Source organism: Bos mutus, chromosome 22, assembly GCF_027580195.1.
Source record: "Bos mutus isolate GX-2022 chromosome 22, NWIPB_WYAK_1.1, whole genome shotgun sequence".
Lineage (NCBI taxonomy): Eukaryota > Metazoa > Chordata > Mammalia > Artiodactyla > Bovidae > Bos > Bos mutus.
The window spans coordinates 22,044,327-22,067,921 of record NC_091638.1 but is presented as its reverse complement, the minus strand read 5'-3'; the positions used below and the strand labels follow the sequence as shown (position 1 = coordinate 22,067,921).

General features: G+C 44.4%; 1 protein-coding gene across 2 annotated transcripts in view; it reads left to right on the top strand.

The window, feature by feature from the left end:
• The window catches only part of ITPR1 (inositol 1,4,5-trisphosphate receptor type 1), a 355,281-nt gene that overhangs the window by 26,252 nt on the left and 305,434 nt on the right, over nucleotides 1-23,595 (top strand). For both annotated transcript variants that reach the window (XM_070360064.1, XM_070360063.1), the window contains exons 3-4: nucleotides 1,716-1,823; nucleotides 6,277-6,347. In XM_070360064.1, the coding sequence (XP_070216165.1) occupies nucleotides 1,732-1,823; nucleotides 6,277-6,347 (163 nt within the window). In that variant the 5' untranslated portion in view covers nucleotides 1,716-1,731. The remainder of the gene's footprint in view (nucleotides 1-1,715; nucleotides 1,824-6,276; nucleotides 6,348-23,595) is intronic.

Below are 23,595 nucleotides of genomic sequence, written 5' to 3'. Positions count from 1 at the left end.
GTTTGCCTATAGGTGTGAAATACACAGTTAAGAAGAAATGACAGGATGATAGATTTGATTTCAGAGAGTGGGATGTGTCCAGCCGAGTCTCTGCCTGTTGTTTGTGTATCTCTCCCCAAGGTCTAGAGATGCTGGCTCTTTTGTTTTGAGAGTTTGTGTTCTCAGTTGCGCGCAATCTCTCTACGTAAGTTCATGTTCAAGGCAGTGCTCTTTATCTCTTGCAACATCTTGGCTGCTGGAAGGACAGATGAGTTTTTCCTCGCTGTTTCTCACAAGCAGTGAACTGAGGTTCTTTTATGGTTTGTTTTCAGTCCCTGCCACTCCTACTAAGGGAGGAGAAATGCTTCTTGAGGTTTCCCGCTGATCACTGAGGCATAAGTCTTCTGAAAAGAAAACTTGGCACCCGGAAAGCAATTTCAGGAGAGCATACTTCTCCATGCCATTCCAAGTCTTGTGGCGTGGTGGGGTGAATGCTTTCTGGCAGGGAAACTGGAGTAAAGAGATGGGCAAGGATGTTTAAGGGGGTCTGGGTTTGGAGGAGAGGTCTGGGAAAGACTGAGGTGACCCTAAACGTCTGTACACCAGGTGCCTGAGGAAATGATGAGGAGCTACTGCAGTCCATGCCAGCACACACTCTTTGCACAGAACTGAGCTTGTTTTTTATTTTTATTTTTACTTTTTAACTATGCTGTGTGGCATGTGGGCTCTGAACTTCTCCAACCAGGGATTGAACCCTTGCTCCCTGCCGTGGAAGCACCGAATCTTAACCACTGGACCGCTAGGGAAGTCCTTGAGCTTGTGTTGTAAATTTCAGGTTAGATTTTTTTTATAATTGACTCCCACTCCTCAATGTTTATGACCCTGATGAAAGCTCTTTCTATGAGTCATGTCAATATTTTTGTTGATAATTTGTGTGTGTGTGTGTGTGTGTGTGTTGTTTGTGTGGTGATTACTGGGCTGTGCAGAGATTTACTGACTTTATGAACATGTTCTAGCACTGCCCCTCACTGTGTGTGTTCCTGACCAGGGTTCTTAAGGGACTGCAGCCTGACTCTTCAGTTGTGTTGGAAGGGTTTGGACCAGGTGCTGAGTCTTTCTGCCTCTGCATGGGTTTCGTGGTGAAGGAAGAGAAGGAAAGACAATGGAATAGCATTTGCGTGAAGTGTATAGGTTGTTGAATTCTTAAAAGGCCTCTAGAGCTTTGTGGTATTTATTGCTAGGCTTCCTCATATTAATTCTGTTCCTTTGGTGCCTCAGCCCCAGGCCCTGCCGGACCCAAGTTTTATACCAGGTGTTTCCTTCTGCCTGAACATTCCCTGAGGCAGATTGAGCATGTTAATATTTCCTAAGTCAGACTTTCCAGCTCCTAATCATTGCAGAGTTCTTGGCAGACTTCCCTGTAGTCTTTATATTCACTATTTATTATCTAGGGTCTTCAACTTGGAGAATTGGATTCAGTCATGGTTTTGTTAGAAACAAGCCTTACTGTGGTTGGAATACCCTGAAATGAAAGGATAGATGGGGAAAAATGTGGCTGCATATGTCCTGCTTGGCTCAGCGAATTGCCTGCCTGTCACACACTGATTTAAATTTGACTTTTAAGCAGAACGCTTTGGAAAATTGAGCTAAGCCAATTCTCAGTGACTATCCCACCCCCAGTCCCGCCCCGAGCATTTCTTTCCTTCTAATAATGTTGCATATTTTACTTTGTCTAGGATTCTCAAGAAAGACATGTCTGACAAGATGTCTAGTTTCCTACACATCGGAGACATTTGTTCTCTGTACGCCGAAGGATCGACAAATGGATTTATTAGCACCTTGGGGTAAGAGCACCTGGTTTCTTGTGTGGCAGGGTTTGTTTAAGACATCAGAACATCAGCTTCAACATTGTGATTTTTCTAGGACATGAATGTTCCCATTTTATTTGATTTTTCCAGCGATGGTTGGAATCACAAATATCAGATCTCATATTAGCCAGGTTTAACCTCTTACACAAAAATGCCATTTGCCCATCCGTTCTGCAAGAGTGAAATCTCATCACTTAGTACTATTCATTCAGAATTATTGTAATAGCCTCTTCTTTCATACGTCAGAGGGAAAGTGCTAAGTGTATGGGATGAATGTTCAGATTAGTATTTACAGACCCAGGGAAGTGCTTTCTGTTTGTAAAAGCGCTTATTTTTAAATGGTGACTTGTTTGTTGTACAAGTAGAGACCAGAACTTCTCAGGTGCTTCTCTCTTCTTTGAGGCACAACGTTTTCTGCCTCAGATCACTGTGTGCATCTGAAAGTTACAAATGGCACCAAGTTCTTTAAATCAGATTTCTGGTGTTCTGTTCTTTCTTCAGTTGTTTTTTTCCCCCCAAGTCTGTATAAATACATTCCCTAATGTATTCATTTGATTATCTTTTGCCTTCTCCTCCTTCTATTGTCTGGAAGAGGAAATGAGAGGTGAATTAGTCCCGAAGGGCAGGCACAAGCAGAATGGGGAGTGAAGGTGGTTATCTCTGTAAGAGTTATACATGGTCTGTAATCTCTTTGCATGAAAAGGAGTGGTGGGTGGCATTGTGGTGTTTGGCAAGAGCTGATCTCAAATGTGGGGGCGGGGGAGGAAGGCAACAATTTCTCTAAGAACCTCATTGTCACAGCAGCCAGAACCATCCTTTTTAACCAGACTTCCTATTTAAAGTATGCTGATTCTCTGGTATTTTGTAAAGTAAGTGTATTCCCAGGCTCTCATTCAGTTACTCCATCCTCAAGGAACAAGTTATTTCAGGTAAAGAATTCTATAGCTCAGCTGGATCTCTCCGAATAAAGATTTTATTTTCAAAAGTCATCCAGTAAAAATGAGTGATCCATGACTGCTTGATCACCAGTCAAGTGGCTTTTTTTTTTTCTTAAGCCTTTTTTAAACCTTTTTATACTAAAGACCTATCCTTCACAATATACTTTCTCTTGTTGTTCAGTCAGCAAGTCGTGTCTGACTCTTGCAGACCCCATGAACTGCAGCACACCGGGCTTCTGTGTCCCTCACCATCTCCCGGAGTTTGCCCAAGATACCTTCTGTAGCTTTTGGCAGAGTCCTGCTGCTTGTACCTCTCTGTTGTCCTTTTTTTCTTCTTGGCTGATTCCTTGCTTTTTCCATCTCTAGTTGAATCTTGCATCCTCTTATTTTTCTGCAATAATAAGTAGCAGTGGTAACTACCTATATGAATCCTGTCCGTGTTTACAGCTCTGTGCTATGTACTGTATATCCACCATCCCTTTAATCCCCAAACAGCTTTTTACAGTGAGCATTATCATTATTGCTATTTATGGGGGCAAAAATCTCTGACCATCAGAGAGGTGAAGTCCCCTGCCCAGGGTTTCACAGCTACAAAGACTGAGAACTTCAAGACCAGTGCTTCTAACAGTTGCCCTTGGTGGGGCCAACTTCCCCTTCCCAGCTCGTCTGACCCCGCCTCTCTGGCTGAATTTGCTCACCCCCATCCTCATGGTCTGCCCACAACTCTTACCTGAGTGCCTTGTTAAGCCTCAGGCCCACCTTATGCTCCATCTCTGGTCTGTGGCCCTAATTTCTTTTAATGGTGCCACTGCCTCTCCAGTCACCTAGGCTCACTTCCTGCCACTTGCTGAATCTACCGTGTCAGCCCCTAAAATCTTAGTACCTCTTTTTCTTCCAGAGCATCTCCTCTTAGATTTCCTATGAGGTACAGAGTTTTATAAGAGTTTTCATAAGTATTGTGAACAAATTAATAATAAGGTCTTCCCCTTTAACATGAGAATGACCCCTCTTTTTTTTATGTTAAGTTTTGGGCTCTAGTCTTTCCTTTAGATGAATATTTTATTCCCTTGGTTCTCTGCACATATTTGAGGATAACCGGTGTAAAAATGGATTTGGAAAATAAAGTTTGACCTCTTTTTCCTTCTCATATTTTTTACATTTATGGAGCGCTACTCGTGGATGACGATGAGTGGCTGCCAATTTTTGTGGAATCAGCATCCAGCGCTATTTATGTAACCCAGTTCCATTTATATAGATGGAAGTTACCTCCAAATGGCTTTATTGACTCACTGACCTTTAAACTCACCTAGGGCCTTGGAAGGCCCAAGTGTGTGACATGTAGTGTCTAGAGAAGTGCTTCTCAATCACTTGCGAAACTTGTGAAAAATAAAGATTCTTGGATCCCGTCCTGGAACACGGCTTTAGTAGGCCTGGGGAGGATGGGCACTTGGTATCACTATATTTAAGAAACAAAAAGTCTCATGAACATCTCCCTACTTGGGAATCCTTGAGACCAACTCTTCAATTTTACAGATGAGGAAACTGAGACCGGGGGAGTGAAGTGATACAGTCTGTGTCATGCTGCTAGCAGGTAGCTGAAGGCCATCTGCAGTTCATTTTCTTCTAACCTAGAATGGGACCCTTTCTCCTACCCATACCTCCTTGCCTGAGAACTTGATTAATTTACCAAGCCCTACGTTGAATTCCAAGGCACGCCACCCCACTCCCCACCCCTATCCCCAGCTCCTGCCTACACATATTAGATCTGGTGGCGTTTCCTTGTTTATACTTGGAGGGGCTCACAGTGGGCAGGGGTTTATGTATACACTTTCTGCTCTTGATTTGTGCATGAATGTTGAGGCTGTGACCACACGGTCCCTCTTGTTAATGAAGAGAGCCTATGTCTTAGAGCCGAAGGAGGCAAGTTGCTGGTGGACTGTTCTAGATACTTCGATCCATCCACTAAATAGATACTGAGTACCCAGCCTTGTTAGGAAGTGTGCTGGCCCTGGGTGAAGGGTGGAACCTTCTGGGTCACAAAGCAGGCACGCTTTCTGTCCTCGGGGATCTTGTTGCCTAGTGTATCATTTGTGTTTTAGCCCGGGAGGTTGGGGGGGTGGTGGGGAGGGACAGAGGCCAGGCAGAGGGAGCCTGGGGCAGGAAAGACTTGGGGTCTTCATGAGAAGATGGGGGCTCCGATTTAGGATCTTGAAAGATGTGTGAAAGAATTTTAGGATATGTTGGCAGACTTTGGAAAAGAAGCAGTAAGAGTTAAGGCTGGTTATTTAATGGTAACTTGCCTTTGGGATAAGACATATATTAATGGAATAACCCTAGAAAACCATATTAGCTGGGATCAAGTTTTGTGGCCACTTGAAAAATGAGCCAGTCCTACCAATACCAGTTCTAGGAACTTGGAAAAGTCATGTAAACTCCTCAGAGCTTCAGTTTTCCTCATCTGTTCAAACCAAAAAAAAAATTTTTTTTTAAACAAATCAGTTGTACAAAAGCATTGTACAAGTCATATCGGTCAGTTGGAATTTTAAACATGGGGTCTTTATATATAGTTAGAGGCTGGTTATTTATCTGTAATTATGTGCACTTTCCCCACTAGTCTTTTTGAAGCTCCAGAGTCCTCTCTTACTCCCATGCTTGTGTACGTAGGGTTCCTTCCCCTTGAAAATGCTCCCTTCATCCTCCGCCTCTTTTTCCGTCTCCAGTAGTTGCCAGGTTGGCCTCTTCCACCGGCAGCTTCTCAGATAGCTTCAGGCACAGTGAGTTTCTGGCTGTATTTTGTCCTCTTCTCTTACAGCCTGCAGGTGATATGCTCCTTGTCAGTTTGTCTTTCTGGCTCCTGCATGAACCAGCCTTGAGCTCCCGAAGGGCAGGGGCCTGCCTCCCACCCATGTTCACATCCCAGGGCCTAGCTCAGTGCCTGGCATGGAGTGGGCCCCTTGGCTACCATTGGTTGGGTGCAAGGACCTTTTGTTGTGCCCCCGACCTGAGCTTTAGTACATGCTGTGCTCACATCGGGGCTTTCCAGGTGCCTCAGTGATAAAGAACTCACCTGCCAATGCTGGAGATGCAGGTTTGATCTCTGGGCAGGGAAGATTCCCTGGAGGAGGGCATGACAACCCACTCCAGTATTCTTGCCTGGAGAATCCCATGGACGGAGGAGCCTGGTGGGCTACAGTCCATGGGGTTGTAAAGAGTTGGACCCAACTGAGCACGCACACGCTGTTACGCACACTCTCAGGTCTCTTCTGGACGTGGTTAAGTGAAAAGAGCCACAGAAAACAGTACCTTAATGTACAGTACCATTGCAGAAGCAGAGTCTTAGGCTCTTGAAGGAGGTTTCATTCCCTGGCTGGAGACTAGGGCAGCCTGTTTTGCATAGGAACCGCCCTGAGTATTTGAGTTTTGCCTAGTGCTTAGGGTTTTATTTTCTTAGACTTGGTTTGATGCAACATTTATCTTTCTTCTCTTTGCAGCCTGGTTGATGACCGTTGTGTTGTGCAGCCAGAAACCGGGGACCTTAACAATCCACCCAAGAAATTCAGAGGTAAGTTGGGGACCATTCCAAGGTGGGTCCCTTGCCTCATTTGAAAATTCATGAAGCCTGTTGCTGTGTGTAGATATAGTTGTTGGTTTTTTTTTTTTTTTTTTTAGTCAGTCATAGGTTTATTTGCCTACATATTTTTAAGATGTATGAGGCCAGTTTCAGGCTTTCTGAACTCTTAAAAGGCATAAATAAGTTCAGTGTCAAGATCATGAAGGCTTGTATTAGGACCTTCATTTTTTTCACTTGAATACATGCTGGTAAGCACGGATTCAGTTTAAAGCCTTACACTTGTGTTCGAACAAGTAGGATTTATGGATTGAGTCTCAAGGAACATGTGGTGTTTCAGCAGAACTTACTGTTCCATTGGGAGCTTTGCTGTCCTTACATACTTCACCTCGCAGTGAGGAGTTCTTATTATTACTTACCTTTTTGAGTTAAAAGGCACAGGTGGGACAGTCTTCCTGCTAGTGTCCTTGCACTGTTGGCTTTCTTTGTAGACCTCTTGTGTTTGATGTCTTCCTCGGAAGGTAGATTAGTGTATTGCAGGAGGTGTCTAAAATATAATTGGTATCTTAAAATGAGAAATATTTTGTTGTTATTTTTTGCTGCTGTTGTGGTTAGTGCTTCGCAGCTCTGGCTGCGTAGTAGAATTATCTGGGAGAGATATTAAGTTACATGGCTGCCCAGGGCCACTCTCCAAACCAGTTAAAGAATCTCTCAAGGTTGGGGGCTAGGCACTGGCATTTTTAGGGCAGTGATTTTTGTTTACAGCCAGGGCTGAGAACCCAGCGGGTTAACTATTTGACTGATGGCCTCTGTCCCAGAGAGTATAAACCTTGCTGTTTGCAGATTGTATCTTTCGAGTTATGACTTCTTTTTGTTCTTACGTGATTTAGAAACTAATTGAGGTTTTTGAATAAAATCTCCAGAAATTAGAATAAAATAGGCGGTTGTTCAGATGGAGAGAAGCCATTTGGAAGGTGTTCGGTGTTGCGCTGCATCCAGTTGGCGTGAGGCTCCCAGGAGCATGTTTTCACCTGGGGAGGAGGCTGGTGGGAGTCTGTTTAAAAAAAAAAAAAAATTGGCATAAGCATATACACCTCTGTTGCCTTTTTCTTCTCAGTTCTTGCTCCATGTCACCTTCCAAAACAGAATCCTGAATGCAACAGAAAGATTTGATCCAATGATCATAATCCTGTCACTCACTCATAGAATTAAGCCCTTCCTTCTGAATTATATAATGTGTTGCAGTTTTACCATTTAAAAGAGCCAAGCATGAGGGACTCCGTGCCAACATTGAGTGTGGCCACACTCATACTGTGCTGAGGGTCTGCCAGCATTTCTAGCCGATGGAGAGGGTGTACTCTCCCTGGGAGGGGATTGAAGCCCTGGAAGGTGGAGGTTTAGTAGCCTGTCTGGAATCATAGAGTTGCTGACTGATGGACTAGGAGCTGGGATTCTCAACTTGGGCTGAGAAATCACCCCGGGGATGTTCAAAAACACCCACTTTTGAGTTCTACCTCCAGAGATTCTCATTTAACAGGGTATTTGAGATATTTTGAAAATTCCCTGATTGAGTCTCCCATGCAGCCTAGGTTATGAACCACCGCTATTAGGGCCTGAGCTATAAACTCGTGGCTTTATTATGTAGCAGGAAGCTGGTCCACAGAGTGCTTTTACAGTTGGGACCAAGTGGAAGGGATGTGGAGCCTATTGCTTGGGTCCAACATGAGCTCCTATCCTATTCTGCACCCGGGCTCTGGGAGCTGGGAAAGGAAGCTGAGGAAGATGTTAGCATACTATTTAGAGTTAACCAGTGGCTGTCTGAATATAAGTTTGCTGCTGCTGCTAAGTTGCTTCAGTCGTGTCCGACTCTGTGCGACCCCATAGACGGCAGCCCACCAGGCTCCCCCATCCCTGGGATTCTCCAGGCAAGAACACTGGAGTGGGTTGCCATTTCCTTCTCCAAGGCATGAAAATGAAAAGTGAAAGTGAAGTCGCTCAGTCGTGTCCAACTCATAGCGAGCCCATGGACTGCAGCCCACCAGGCTCTCTGTCCATGGGATTTTCCAGGCAAGAGTACTGGAGTGGGGTGCCATTTAGAACATTGAAATAAACAAGATAATAGCCAAGGGAAGTCAGAAGAGATGTGTGTTTTCCTGGCACTAGGATAAAAGTGCCTGGTGCTTAGATGTATATCTGGTGTCTGATTGAAAGAGATTTTTTTTGAGATAAAAGTGACAATTCCTGTAGAGGCTATTTGGAAAGAACCAAACTGGCAACCCACACCAGTATTCTTGTCTGGAGAATTCCATGGACAGAGGAGCCTCGCAGGCTACAGTCTTCGGGTCGCAAAGAGTCAGACACAACTGAGTGACTTTCACTCACTCACTCAAACTCTGTTTATGGCCTGGCTTGGATCCACTGGTGGTCACGTGACAGTGACTTGATTTGTTGACTGTCTTTCTCCATAAATTAAAAATAAAGTGTTCTAGGTTGTGAGGTTCTTTGTACTTGTGGGAAATCTGGTTCAAAACATGCTTTGTAGCTGGCTTTGTGAATGTAGGTCACAGCTGCCTCAATTCCTCGTGGTGAGTGGGAGGCTGTCTGCACACAGGTGAGGGGCCCTGACCCATCTCCCGTTGCAGCCACTGGAAGGTCTCTTGCACCCTGGAACCCGGGTGATGTTTTCCAAAAAGCAACCCTTCAATTGTGGTGTAGTGTTTGAAACATTTTTCTCTAAAACAAAAAGAAAGATGTTTCTTTTGAAAGGGATTACTGCCTTTCCAAATACAGATCCGTTTTGAAGGTTGAAGTCATTTTGATGTTTAGAAATGGTGCATTGGGCAATTAGGTGGCATTTCTTGTCCATTTCCTTGCTGTGCCAATGCACCCTGAAATTTACCAGACACGTATGGAAAAGTGAGATGCTGGCGAGTGGCTGGTTAAAATGATGGAGTCTTTACATGAGCAATCAGCCAAGCTACACGTAGTCATTTGGGTTTGCTGTTGCTTCCTTGCCAAGTTACTTCCTATATTGAGAACCATCATAACTTGTTCTTAAGTAAATGGAAACCAAAGGCCGATTGATGATAATACTCCGTGTGGCTTCTGACTTGGGGTTTTAATTCTGGGAGCTCCTCTTGAAATCTGCCAACCTAGCAGTTAATAACATAGCCTGGAGGATTGGGCTTCCAGGGTTCAAATCCAAATTCTGCTAATTCTTTGCTCTGTGACCCTGGACAAATGGCGTAACCTCTGTGAACCTTGGTTTTCTCATCTGTGAAACACGCAATGATGTTAGTCCCTTGCTCAAAAGGTTATTGTGAGGATTAAATGTGTGTTCCAAATTTAGTACTGATGGTCCTTAGTTAAGGGCTTGGGAAGCCTTAGTTACTTCTGTCTTTTCATTCCCAGTTCTTAGTACAGAGCCTGATCCTCAGAGGTGGTGGCAGAAGGGACAGAAACTGTATGTGAATAATGATATGAGAATAATTATAGGTGGTTCCTCTTTTTGTCTTTAAATGCTTTGTGGGTAGCAGTGTGTGCATGGACCACATGGGCCTGGATTCGAGGCTCAGTGTTCCCATATACAACTGAGTGACCCTGATAGATTACTTAAATCTCTGAGCTTATGTCTTTACTCATGAAATGGAGGGAAAAGAATTCCTTCCTCATAAAGATATAGGGAGGAAGGTAATATGGCTAAGGAACCAAACAGAGTACTTGAGTACATGAGGCTTGCTCAAGTGACTGGAAGCTATTATTTTTTCATGGTAGATGCTGATGAGTTAAACTGTTGAACACACTTGCTTCTTTCTGATGAGTAAAAGTACACTTCCAAGTGAATTGCTTTCTTTGCGATTCCTTTGAATGTATCTCCTGCCCCTGACGTTGTTGTGGGTAGGAAGAAGAGATTGGCTGCAGTTCTGTTTCATGGAAGCCAAGGCATTTTCATTATCTGAATGAATTTTGGACCATATCCTTGTCCTCTCAGTGATGAGAACTGAGGTGTAGAATCATTTAATTACTTTAGTCCTTTTGTTAATGTGGTACCATTTTAAAGCACCCGTGTCAGTGGAAGGTAAGGCAGAATCTCTTTTCTTCCTCATGAGTGTCATTTTGCCCGTAGTTTGAAAATAAAGAAGGCAAACATCAGATTGAAACTGGGAATAGAAACTTTGTGGTTAGTGATTTCCTTTCTCTGGATTGTCTTTTCCTTTTCATTCCCACCCTTCCCTTCCCTGTCCTAAATACACTGGCATCTTCTACAAAGAGAAGATGGAAGCTAACAACCATTGTCCATTTCCATCCTAGAAGGACTGCTGTTGTAAGTTGAACCTCCAGTGTTGTTGGAGTAGAAGTAACTGGGGCTTCTGGGAAACAAGATCAGCTTTGGTGATGATGATGACATTTATTGTGTAATCCCTTTTTTTCAGATCGGGGAAATTGTCCAGTTCTTGCCCTCAAAACTTGATCTTCTCCATTTAGGTCAAGAGGCTAACTTTGACCTCACATTCTTGATCTTGTACGGGATACTACGCTATCAGTGTTCCCAACGTGTGAGAGATTTTTAATCTTGTAGTTAAACCTTTAGTTTTAGAAAAGAAGCTGTTTTGAATGGTAACTCAGAGTTAAAGCTGTGGGGAGGAGCTTGGGCAGGGAAAGGTGAGGAGAAAGGAAGCATTCTGCTATCTTTGGTGGTTCATAGGAACTGGGGAAGAGCTCAGAGATCAGGCTGAAAGTGTGCATATTCTAGATCAGCATCTCCCTTGTTCTCTGTGTTTCCTCTTTCTCTCCTAATCAAAGTTGGTTTCAAGTGCAGTAATCCACTGTTAATCTGTTGTGAAAATGAGTCAAGCATTGAGGTTCTTCTGTGTTCCAGCTGCTGGCCTTGATGAAGAGAGGTGAAATGACTTGAACACGGTCTCCCTGGCTTTCAGGAGTCTTTACAAGTGTCACAGAGAAATAGACCCACATTATAAATAACAGTACCAACTACTAGGGGCTTCCCAGGTGATGTGTTGGTAAGGAATCCACCTGCCAATGCAGGAGATGCAAGAGACATGGATTTGATTCCTTGGGTTGGGAGGATCCCCTAGAGAAGGAAATGAGAATCCACTCCAGTATTCTTGCTTGGAAAATCCCGTGGACAGAGGAGCCTGGTGGGCTGCAGTCCCTGGGCTCACCGAGAGTCGGACATGACTGAGCATACGTGTCATGTTAACATTGATGGAGCATTTACATTTACACTGTGCAAGGCACAGTGTGGATTGTGGATTCTCTCTTTTAAGCTTTGTAACCTTCCTGTGAGGCACAGATATTGGTGTTCCCATTATATAGATGAGGAGATGGAAGCCTTGAGAAACATGGTCAGTTAAATATCCCTTCTTAGACTGATTGTTATTCATTCCACAGACATTTATTGAATGCCTCCTATGCACCAGCCATTTATACTCCAGGGAAGAAAGATACATTCTCAAGGAAGTCAGTGCCAGTTCACAGTTAAAATCTTTAAGAAACATGTTGAGAGTGATTTTGTGTCCACATGATAGCTGTTTGTAAGGGAGCAGAGGCCCAGCTGGTAAAGTATCCTTCTATAAAGTACGAAAGTCACCCCTGTTATCTAGTAGTTCACTGGGGCAAAGTAGATAATGCCACTTGATGTGCATTCTCTCCTGAGCTTTGCAACACCTCCTCAGCCCAGGGTGTGTCTGTTTTATGCCTGATGCCTTTTGGGCTGACGAGGAGGAGCTGGCCCAGCATCACATGGCTTGTGAGTGTCAGAGTCAGACCAGAACTCCCTTGCAAAGGCCTGAACCCAGTGCCTTGCTCTCGCTCTCCCCGGCGGAACCTTCCCAAAGCATGAGGGTTCCTTCAAGCCATGGTCCTGTTACCTGCCATCTCTAAATGAGAATAGACTAGGTTATTACTTCTCTGCTGTCTGTCCAAGCTCTTTTAACTTTAATTTAGGACTGTATGAATGAGGAAGATGGAAGCCTTGGACTCTTTGACTTAATGCATTTTTAACTTTTTACCGGTCAATGGGGCAAGCTGTGGCGTATGCAATCTGTGATCTGCAGCATTCTTTGAATTCTATTTGTAGTGCAAATGAGGGTCTGTCTCCTGAGTGAAATGTTGGCTGAAGACTCTAGATAGCTCAGTATGTGTTCACTTTAAAACAATGAGAGCGTAGGAATCATGGTCTCAGATGATACTGGGATGATGAGTGTGTTGGTTGGCTATGGTAAAGCACTTTGGATCTAAAGGCATGGCTGTGAACTTGAGGATCAGACTTCTGGTCTTTTCATTTTCAATGGGCTCTTCTGTAGTCCCAGAACGCTTGTACTGTCAGCCTACCTTTTAGAGAGCTTGTGGATTTATTTATCTATTTTTGGCTGTGCTGGGTCTTCATTGCTGCCTAGGCTTCAATGGCAACCCACTCCAGTACTCTTGCCTGGAAAATCCCATGGACAGAGGAGCCTGGTAGGTAGGCTGCAGTCCATGGGGTCGCTAAGAAGCGGACACGACTGAGCGACTTCACTTTCACTTTTCACTTTCATATATTGGAGAAGGAAATGGCAACCCACTCCAGTGTTCTTGCCTGGAAAATCCCAGGGACGGGGGAGCCTGGTGGGCTGCCGTCTATGGGGTCGCACAGAGTCGGACACAACTGAAGTGACTTAGCAGCAGCAGAGAACAGGGGCTACTTCTCTAGTTGCCATGCGTGGACTTCTCATTTCAGTGGCTTCTCTTGTTGCGGGCATGGGCTATAGGGCACATGGGCTTCAGTAGTTGTGGCTCGTGGGCTTTAGAGTACAGGCTCAGCACAGGCTTAGTTGCTCCAGGACATGTGGAATCTTCCTGGACCAGGAATTAAATCCATGTCTCCTCCATTGGCAGGCAGATTCTTTATCACTGATCCACCAGGGAAGCCCCTCCCTCGTAACAGCTTTGAAGAGGCCAGGGGCGGGGGCGGGGGTGGGGGCGGGGGGGGGCGTGGCGGGGCGGAGCTCAACTAAGAATGGCATTTTTCATGATCAAGTGATGAGAAGTATTTGCGTACCAGCAACTTACTTATCTGATAATAATCTGACCGAGATTCAGTCCGAGGTGGGGAGTGGCTCTTGTAGGAAAGATGTAGGAAAACCACTAGCACTGGAGTAAAGAGCCCACCTAACCTGAGAGCTAGCATCTGGCCCAGGCTCTGCCACCAACCACTGTGACACCATGGGGGAAATCACTGCATTTTCTCCAGGCTTCGGTTTTCCCATCTGTTCAGTGGGCTTTAGCTTGAAGCCGTGATCAGCACCAGAAGCAGGCTGGTTACCATTTCACAAGGCAGCGCTGGTGTCCAGGAGCCTTGTCTGTCCAGAAGTAGGTTTCTCTTTCTTTGGGATTATAGGTCTTCTTTGTCAAGATAAGACAAGTGGATGGAAACAGCCAAGTCTTATTCTAAGGCCAGGTGGGGACACGGCCAGGATCTTGGGTCACAGGGTCCCCTGGACTAGGGTGGCAGTAACAAACTCAGCACTCAACTTTCTTTCACACCTGCTGTCCTTTGCTTCCCGTAGTCTAATTATTGCTAAGCAACATTATTTCTGCTTTTTTTTTTCCCCTCCCTTTTCTTTTCGGCAAGGCCTTGAAGGCATGAACCGGTATCTTATTTAGTTTTTAAATACCCACATGCCAAGGGGAGGGCCGCTCTTAAATTCTGTTTGTTCTTTTGATTGTAATCCATGATGGGCCTTTCGCAGTGGGACTCTGTTTCTGCCTGTCGTGTTAAATAAGGCAGAGAAATCAGTCTATTTAAGGTGCTTGTCAAGTATATGCCTTGAGGCACATTCAAGGTTTTGTGTGTGCACGCAGCTGCTTTGTGGGAAAAGTCTCTGGCAACTTACTCCGTATTCACAAAATCAATTCAAATTTAATAAAAAGATTAGTAGGTTTTTTATAATATTCATTTCAGATTTACCCGCTTATCCCAATCTCGCACCAACAGACTCCATCTAAAGAGAACAACACTGTAATTTAAATCAATTCCCCGGGCAACATAGAAGGCTCCCAGCATGTCACACAGTCACTGGTGCGATGCCTGCTGCTTGATTATACCAGAGTCCCACACACTGCACGTGGCCCTTGCTGGATTCCTGCCGACTTGCTCACAGCTTTGAGATGCTTGTCTGAAGGTGCTGGGTGTCCTGCGCATGGGCATAGGAAAGCTTTTTGCTCCGTTGCCTTGGATGGCTTTGTTTTTGAATAGCTGAGTCACCCCTGGAAAGTAGACCTTAGACCCCTGTTGTATATTCGTTGACTCACAATCATCTCTTTGCTAATGGAGAGCACATTTCAGCTCTGCGTGCACAGAATGCTTCCAGAGTAAGGGATCTGTTTTCTTTGTCATCTAATTGAATCTCGGGTCTGCTGTTGTGGCTTCCTCCATTGAGGGCAAAATTAAAGTGGACGGAGAGCACGTGTAATTGGGTCATATTTTCATACTGCTCTACAGTTCTCCTGAAAGCACAACCTAGTGGTTGATGAAGGACTTTCTTTTGGCAAAGGCTTCTATAATCCTGTCTTCAGAGCATTGATGAAGATGTGCGGTGAATCACTTGAGTTTCTGGTAGCATTTTTCCCTTCCTTTTTTTTTGACATTTGAGGAAATGAGGGAGATTTAGGAAGTCTCCTGGGGTCAAAAAAGCAATTCCATGTCCAAATTGGGATTGGGACACATCTTGGATCTCCTCCCATACTATCTTTTTTGTTCTGTCATCTTGTGTAAATAAATGATAATCTAGTTTCCATAGGTGCAAATAATAGTGAATACCATGTATTAATATAGTGACTACATACATTAATTAAATTTTATCTATTTAATTTTGATAGTTTCCTTTACTTTCATTATTTAACCCTCATCACAATCCCATAAGGCAGCTACAGAGCAATGAAGTCTTCCCCTCCTTTTATAGATAAAGAACTGATACACAATAGGTTGAGTGGTGGTCCAAGTTACATAGCTCAAAGTGGCAGAGCCAGGATTTGAACCCAGACAATGTGACATCAGAAACCAAACTATCTTTAGAAGGAGATGGGCCTTCGAGTATCCTTTGCAAAATTACTGAATTCCTTCTTAATTGGTTTCTTCCTCTTTGTTGTTCAGTCACTCAGTCATGTCCAACTCTTTACGACCCCATGGACAGCAGTATGCCAGGCTTCTCTGTCCTTCGCTGTCTCCTGGAGTTTGCTCAGATTCACGTCCACTGAGTCGGTAATGCCGTCTAACCTTCTCATCCTCTGCCATCCCTCTCCTTCTTGACTTCAGTATTTCCCAGCGTCAGGGTCTTTTCCAATGAGTCAGCTACTACCAACTCTACTTCTTCATCCTCTACTACCCTGAAAGATGACATTCTGAGATGTGCTACCCAAGAGCAAATGTCTGTGTACAAGAGGTCCATGCTAACTGCCTACTTAACAGTCTTGAGCATAGTGTTTATCACAGCTGTCTTCTGTTTTTGTCTCTGCAGCTAGATTTTGAAGCACCTGGAGGGACCAAATCTTTTGCCCTGCCCTCCTGGCCCAGTGCCCAGCATAATGCTGGTCTTTAGTTAAAAGCTGGTTGAAAAGAATTTCGTGCTAAATGGTTTTCACTGTTCCCAGCTCTTGCAGTGTTTTTGCTGAGGACATTTTAGGTTAGCTGAAGGCTGATTTTTTTTTTTTTTCTTTTTTAAACAAGAATGCCTGATGCCATCCTATAATCTTTCCCCAGACTACCTGAGTCCAGAAAGCTTTCTGAAAACAGATTTCTTATAGTTGACTTGCCTTCTCCCAGGAATGTGGACTGACTTCATCCTCTGAGGGTATCTTCTCCTTGATGCCAACCCCCCCGCCCCTGCCCTGTGTTGGATCTTTTTTCTCTTTTGTGCCTATAGTTTTGAGATTACCTGACTTCATTCAATACATGATCATGAAAAACAATAATTCCCTTCCTTCTTTGTGCCTGGCCTTCTGGCAGAGTCATGGCATGCCTTTGCTCTTGACTGTTGGAGCATCCCTGTGGTGTGGTAGTGTATCATCCCCATTTTACACTGGGTACCCTGAGCCCAGAGAGGGTTAGTAACTAATCTGGACTAAGCTGGGATTTGAACCCATGTCTGGAGGGTTCTTGACGGTATCTCTACTCAACCGCTTGAGTGAATTAATAGAGTTGTGTTTCTCCAGAAATGTTTGGGGCCGCTTAGCACCTCCTGGGGTTCCACATTTAAGTCATACTGCTCCGTGGGGATAAATCTAGAGGGATAACTAGGAGGATAGGATAGTTCTCGAAGCGATGATGTTTGTGCTGAACTGCGAAAAATGGGAGAGACTGTGAGGCATTTTAGACTAGTTGGGTGACAATATTTCTCACCTAAGTTGCTGCCGTGGCCTCCTTGCTGGTTTCTGCACTTGCTTCTTGATTCTTTGTGTCTGAGCGTAGGGCCCGTCCCATCTGTTCCCCATGGCCAGAGGAATCAGTATAGGTCTCATGATGTTACCTGGTTGCTTGGCGCCCTCAGTGGTTCCCCACTTGTGCTTAGGATAGAGGACATGCTTTCAGGGTTCACAGGGTCCTGCATGAGTCACCCCGCTTACCTCCCAGCCTCACCTGCAATCCCCACTCCATGATGTCTGCTCCAGCCACACTGAGTCATTTCGTCCTGGCTGTCAGGGAACTTGCTCTGCACTCTGGGCGTTTCATGTCCTTCATCTTCTCTCTGAAATGATCTCCCCATCTGCATCATGCCTCCTGGGACCCCTCATCATCCTCAGTCCCTGGAGCCGGACTGATTGGGTTTGACCCTCAGCCCTGGTTTTTGCTGGTCATGTCGCCTTCAACCTCTCAGTCTCTCCATTTTCTCATCTGGAAAATGGTAAGATTATTGTATGTGCCTCACGGTGTTTTGGTGAGAATCAAAAGAGCCTGTCCACGTGAAACACTTAAGGAGTACGTGGCCCATATTAAATGCTCTAAACAGTTGGCTGTCATGGCTGGGTTTTGCCTTTGCTCTTACCCACCCCATTCATTGTGAGCTCGGAAACCACGCCTGTCTCCCCTAAGGCTTTGCACAGGCAGGCTCTTCCATATTTGTAGAATGAATGAGGAAAAGAATGTGCATCCAGGGATCTTGCTAAAACTCAGGTCCTAATTCAATAGGTCTGGGTGAAGCCTGAGATTCTGCATTTCTGACAAGCTGCTGTGCTGATGCAAGGCCCTAAGGGACAATGGCCAGTTGTCTTCTCTCGCTTTAAGGCTGTCATGTGGACAAGGGATGTTCAGAGCCCAGAACAACAGAGAATTAGGGCCAGCAGAGGCCAGTGACCAGAGACAGAGTTTCAGATTTTAGGAACATGCTTCTGACTGTCATCAGTGCTGAGTGATTGCTCAAGGAAGAGGCCTGCTTCAAAGGACGGGTTTCCCCTCATTCACAGGAGACTAAGCATTTGTCAGAGATGTTGGAGACAGTTTCTACCGTGGGACAGAGATTAGGTAGATGATCCCATCTGTCTGTGTTTTCCCATCGAAGGACCCAGCTGTTTCTTCTCTTTCTGCTTCCCGTGGAAGCACTGTGTTTGGGGACATTGGGTCAGCAAACAGCTGGGGAGAGTACAGACATGCTGTCCAAGTGAGAAGCTCTCAGAGAACCAACTGTGTTCATTTCATTTTGTTGAAGACCATTGGTCATAGTGGAAAGATGGGATTATTGAATATTTGAAAAGGTGAGCAAATATAAAGAAACTTACCTATCTGAATCAAAATCACCCCTAATCTGGTTTAAATGAATAGGTAAAATGTATTGGGGGAGGGGGCGGTGGGTGACTGTAGGCTTAAGAAATTCTGGCTCTGAGGTCAGACTAGGGTTCAGGTCCCTCTGCCCCACCTGTCATGAGCTGTGTGACCGTAGGCACATCACTTAACCTCAGTATACCTTAGTTTCCCTGACTGGTAACTATGGTTCATAATAGTACGGAACTGATGGCATTATTTTAGGGTGAGGTGAGTCATGTAGGGAACACAGTTGGCCGCCTGCCTTGCACGACCTAAGCACCTAGTAGCTGAGTAGCTGGTGTGGCTAAATTTGCAATTGCCAACTTTCAGAACATCTCTTAGGAAGATCAAACACTGCCCTTCAGACGTTGATACATCTCTTTTAAAGCTTCAGGATGTGGACTGTTCAGAGGTATCCACTGCCAGACACACTTTAACCTTTTTGAATTTCTTATACTTTATTGAGCGAGCTTATGATCAAGAGGAGCTGGAGAGCTGTAGCCTTTTGAAAAGGAGCCATCAGGCCCGTCTCTGCTTGCACAAGCCTCGATCGCAGCCTCAGTTACTGATGGGGCCTTTGCTGGAGATGGCAGACCCATCTTATGTATAAAATTACAGGCCCAACCGAGAGAGGAAGTTGTGTTTATCTTCACGCACGCAGCAGGCATTCCGGCCACTCTTGACAGACAGGAGGCAGATATTGCCAATCTGCTCTTTTCCTGAAACTCCCCACCCCTCTGTGTGTTCTTTGTGAGTTCAGACGGGTGCCTGCCACTTGTCCTGCAGGGAGACATTCTCTACCTGGCTGTGAGCACAGTTGAGCTCCCTGGAGAAAGGATGTCCAATGGCTACTTTCTCGGTACTATTGGTCAAGGCAGGGGCCAGTGTGGCTCCCAGAGAAGGCAGAAATTGTGCTTGTGTCCTCTGATTTGGGGAGCAAAGTGGAGAGTGGCCACAGGTGTGGGAAGAAGAATATGTCCCTTCAAAGAGTCCCATGTTTATCCCCCTGACAAAGCCATAGCTGGAGGTCAGTGCAGAAAAACTCCAATAAGAGCAGTTGCAATAATAGAGAAAATAAGTTGGGCAATTATTTCTCTTATTGACATTTAGAAGTTCGTTCTTTCTTTCTTTCTTTTCTTTTGGTCTGGTATTTTTCCGGGTACATTTAAGTTCCAATTTGGGTGCTTCTGAAATGTCTGGATATTTTGTGCTGCTAAAATTACATGTGTCTAAAAATGTTATCAGTGATTACACTTATGTATAAGCTCACTTGGACTTCTGCTAGCAAGTTTCGGAGACTGAGGTCACCGCTCCCCATAGCCATTCTCAGAAACATGGCATTTTCAGGTAAAGGTAGAAAACAGAATAATCCAGCCTAGTTTAGCCATCAAGTAAGAGGCCTGCTCTTGAGAACTTTGCTTCTGTCTTGTCGACAAAGAATACTGGGGTTTTGTTGCCATAGTTTCAGTGAAAAATTTGACCTTAGCTACAATAACATACAGTTAGAAAGAACTAGCTAATCGGTTTTCTAAAATTAGTGTTCTCTAGTACATAAACCAGTAAGAACAGAGTATTTAATTAAATATTACACAAGGATATAAAAGCCCAGGGGAATGCAGTCACTTGATCGGGGCAGAGAGAGGAAGGAAACCCATAATCGACCTTTACTGGTCTCTTGCAAGCTAGAAGAACTTTTTTTCTTTCTTTTTGTTTTTTTTAATGTTAGCGTTGACTATTTTCAGATCTGTCAGGAATGAATATGTAAAGCTGAGAGAATGAAGCAGAACATTCAGCATTATTTCCAGTTGTCCCTTGCGGGGTACAGACTTGCAAGGCAAGAGCTGAAAAGGATGTTGGGCCATTATTCTCTCCAGGACACTTGTTGGTGGTCTCATAGTCAGCTTGGAAAGGAGATGCATGTCGAAGGTTATTTACTGTCTGCAATCTTAGCCACTAGGTTCTAGACTTTAGCTCCTTTGAGTGCTGAGTGTGTGATTAGGGGACCAACACCCTTTGTTCCCTCTACACCACAATTAGTTAGGCTTTGAGTGCTGATTGCTGCTGCTGCTAAGTCGCTTCAGTTATGTCCGACTCTGTGCGACCCATAGATGGCAGCCCACCAGGCTCCCCTGTCCCTGGGATTCTCCAGGCAAGAACGCTGGAGTGGGGTGCCATTGCCTTCTCCGTGAGTGCTGATTGAGCACTCCCAAAATGCTGATTGAGCACCCCAAAAATGATCTGTATGTAGATTATGCAAAATTTGGCATTTCTCGTCACCTACCTCTTAAGACCCCCTGCCTTAGCTGGTCTTTTGGTGATGGCTGAAAATGTTACTGATATTGTGTCAGTCCAGAAAACTGTGTTAATATTTCTGGAATAAAGTAGGTTTCAGGCTCTGTAGTTTCAGGACATTTATTCGGATCCCTGAGGCATCCCTGAGAAAGTGGTAAAAAAATCTACTCAGTAGTGAAGAATCCGCTGGCCAGTGCAGGAGATGCGGGTTTGATCCCTGGGTCAGGAAGATTCCCTGGAGAAGGAAATGGCAAGCCACGCAAGTTTTCTTGCCTGGAAAATCCCATGGACTGAGAAGCCTGGAGGGCTACAGTCCAAGGAATTGGAAAAGAGTCGGACACAACTTAGTGACTAAATAACAGCAGTAACATTTAGATCCCTAGTTGACATTCTTGTCTAATTTTTCCACTGCTTGCTGTGGATACTACAGAGGTGCAGTTGAGTTCATCTCTTTGCCAGGATTATTACTGGTTGAAAACATGGTTCAGGGTTTTCTGGAACTTCCATTGTTGCATCTTCTTATCAATAACATTGTGATGGTTGTTCTCTATTAGTTTCGTTTTTATGATTTCAGCCTTTTCTACTTGAAAAAAAATCCTGTCATAGAATTTGAAGTGTAGGCCATATTTAAGGGGCTATTAAATATGAACTTTTTCCATTTGATTTTTTTTCACCATTTTGCATGTTTCTGTATTGGTGTCTTAACTATTACAATGGAAAATATGTCCTTGGCAAGACTCAGAAACGTAGTCTCAAAGGTCATTGGATTGTGCAAGCTTCTTGACTATTTACGAGGTCATCTACCTGAACAAATAGAAATGGTCCCTGCCCTTAAGGAATTTTCAATCTTAGGAGAGATGAGTGAGGAATACTTTAGGGATTAGTCTTGGAGAATGTTGAATCCTAGATATGGTTTTTATTCCTGTGATGTTCATTGTTTCCATCAGATCAGTATGCCCACATCATTTGAATTCATCTTAATAATAGCTTAAGAAAAATTGCAGTTAGAGAGTTTTCTGAAAAGTGACAGCATAGGTTTTAAAGTACTTCCAGTTGACCTAGCTTTCACTACTCATGTGTTTTCAGGCCTTGGCATTAATGCGTATAACTGAATTGATTATAGTTAGCAAATGGCATTGAAGAGGTTGAGTGTCTGTCTGGCTGGTGGAGTGGTGAACTAGTCAGGACTCTTGGTTGTGAATAATATAGCCAGCTTGAATTATCTCAACATAAAGGGGCTTCCCAGGTGCCATTAGTGGTAAAGAACCTGCCTGCCAATGCAGGAGACATAAGAGTCCTGGGTGGGGAAGATCCCTTGGAGAAGGAAATGGCAGCCCATTCCAGTAGTCTTGCCTGGGAAATCCCAGTGACAGGGCAGCCTGATGGGCTACAATCCATGGGGTCGCAAAGAGTCGGACACAACTTATCCACTAAACAACAAAACAAAGGGACTTTTTATTGGCTCAGATAGCTCCTTCATTGCATGAAGGGCAGGGGTGCAGTGGGGGGCTCAGGAATAGCGCCATTCAGGCACTGAGTACCTTCAGCAGCCTGCTCCTTGTCTCGTCCTCTCTCTGCACATCAGTTACTTTGTGTTTTTCCTTGTCCTCATCTAGTTTTGGTGTCAGGGTTATACTGTGCTACTATAACACGTTGTGCAGTGTTCCCTCTTTCTCAGTTCTTCGGGAGAGTTTGTGTAGCATTGGAATTATCTCTTCCTGGAAACTATAAAAACCTTTATGTTTTCTTTATGGCAAGATAAACAACTTACCAGTAGACCATTTCTTTATGTCCCTAAAGGGCTGTTTCTCCTTGGGTCTGTTTTACAAGTTGTCTTTTTCTAAGAATGTAGACATGCCCTCTCAATTTTCAAACCTATAATATCCTTTTATTATCTTGTTCATCTCAGAAGTGTCTGGTTTGGTCCCTGTGGTAGGTTTAACCATCTCCCTCTCTCTTGTAATGTCCACTTTGTAATCCCCAGAACCTGTGAATATATTATTATTTGGTAAACGGAACTTCACAGACATGATTACATTAAGGATCTTGACATGGGATGATTATCCTGATGTAATCACAAGGGTCCTTATAGGAGGGAAGCAGAGGGGTTGGGGTGAGTAGTGGATGATGTGAGGATGGAGTCAACAGGAGCTTGACTGACTATGAGCCAGGGAGTGTAGGAAGCTGGAAAAGGCAAGGAAATGGATTCTCCCTCGAAGTCTCAGGAAGGGATGCAGCCCTGCTGATGGTTTACTTTTATTTTTTTTATTTTTGTAATTTATTTATTTTTTAATTAAAGGATAATTGCTTTACTGAATTTTGTTGTTTTCTGTCAAATCTCAACATGACTCAGTCATAGGTATACATATGTCTCCTCCCTCTTGAGCTCCCTCCCATCTCCCTCCCCGTCGCACCCTTTTAGGTTGATACAGAGCCCCTGTTTGAGTTCCCTGAGTCATACAGCAAATTGCCATTTGCTGTCTGTTTTAGATATGGTAATGTAAATTTCCATGTTACTGTCTCCATACATCTCACCCAATCCTCCCCTCTCCCCATTTCCATAAGTTTGTTCTCTATGTCTGTTTACTTTTAAATTTCATGATATTGAGAGCATTAGACGTGTGTTACTCTAAGCAACTAAATTTTGGTAGTTTGTTACAGTATCAACAGGATTACTATAATATTCCAATATTATATATTTGTTTGCTCTCTTTTCTGGATAAGTATGGGCATGTTTGGGCTTCCCTCATAGCTCAGTTGGCAAAGAATCTGCTTGCAATGCAGGAGACCCAGGTTCAATCCCTGGGTCAGGAAGATCCCCTGGAGAAGGAAATGGCAATCCACTCCAGTATTCTTGCCTGGAAAACCCCATGGACAGAGGAGCCTGGCAGGCTATAGTCCACGGGATCACAGAGTCGGACATGACTTAGCAACTAAACCACCACCACCACTGGCATGTATTACTGTTGTGTTAGTCATCAAAAGGGCTTCCCTGGTGGCTCAGATGGTGAAGAGGCGGCCTGCAATTCAGGAGACCCGGGTTTGATCCCTGGGTTGGGAAGATCCCCTGGAGAAGGGAATGGCAACCCACTCCAGTAGTCTTGCCTGGGAAATCCCATGGACAGAGGAACCTGTCAGGCTCCAATCCATGGG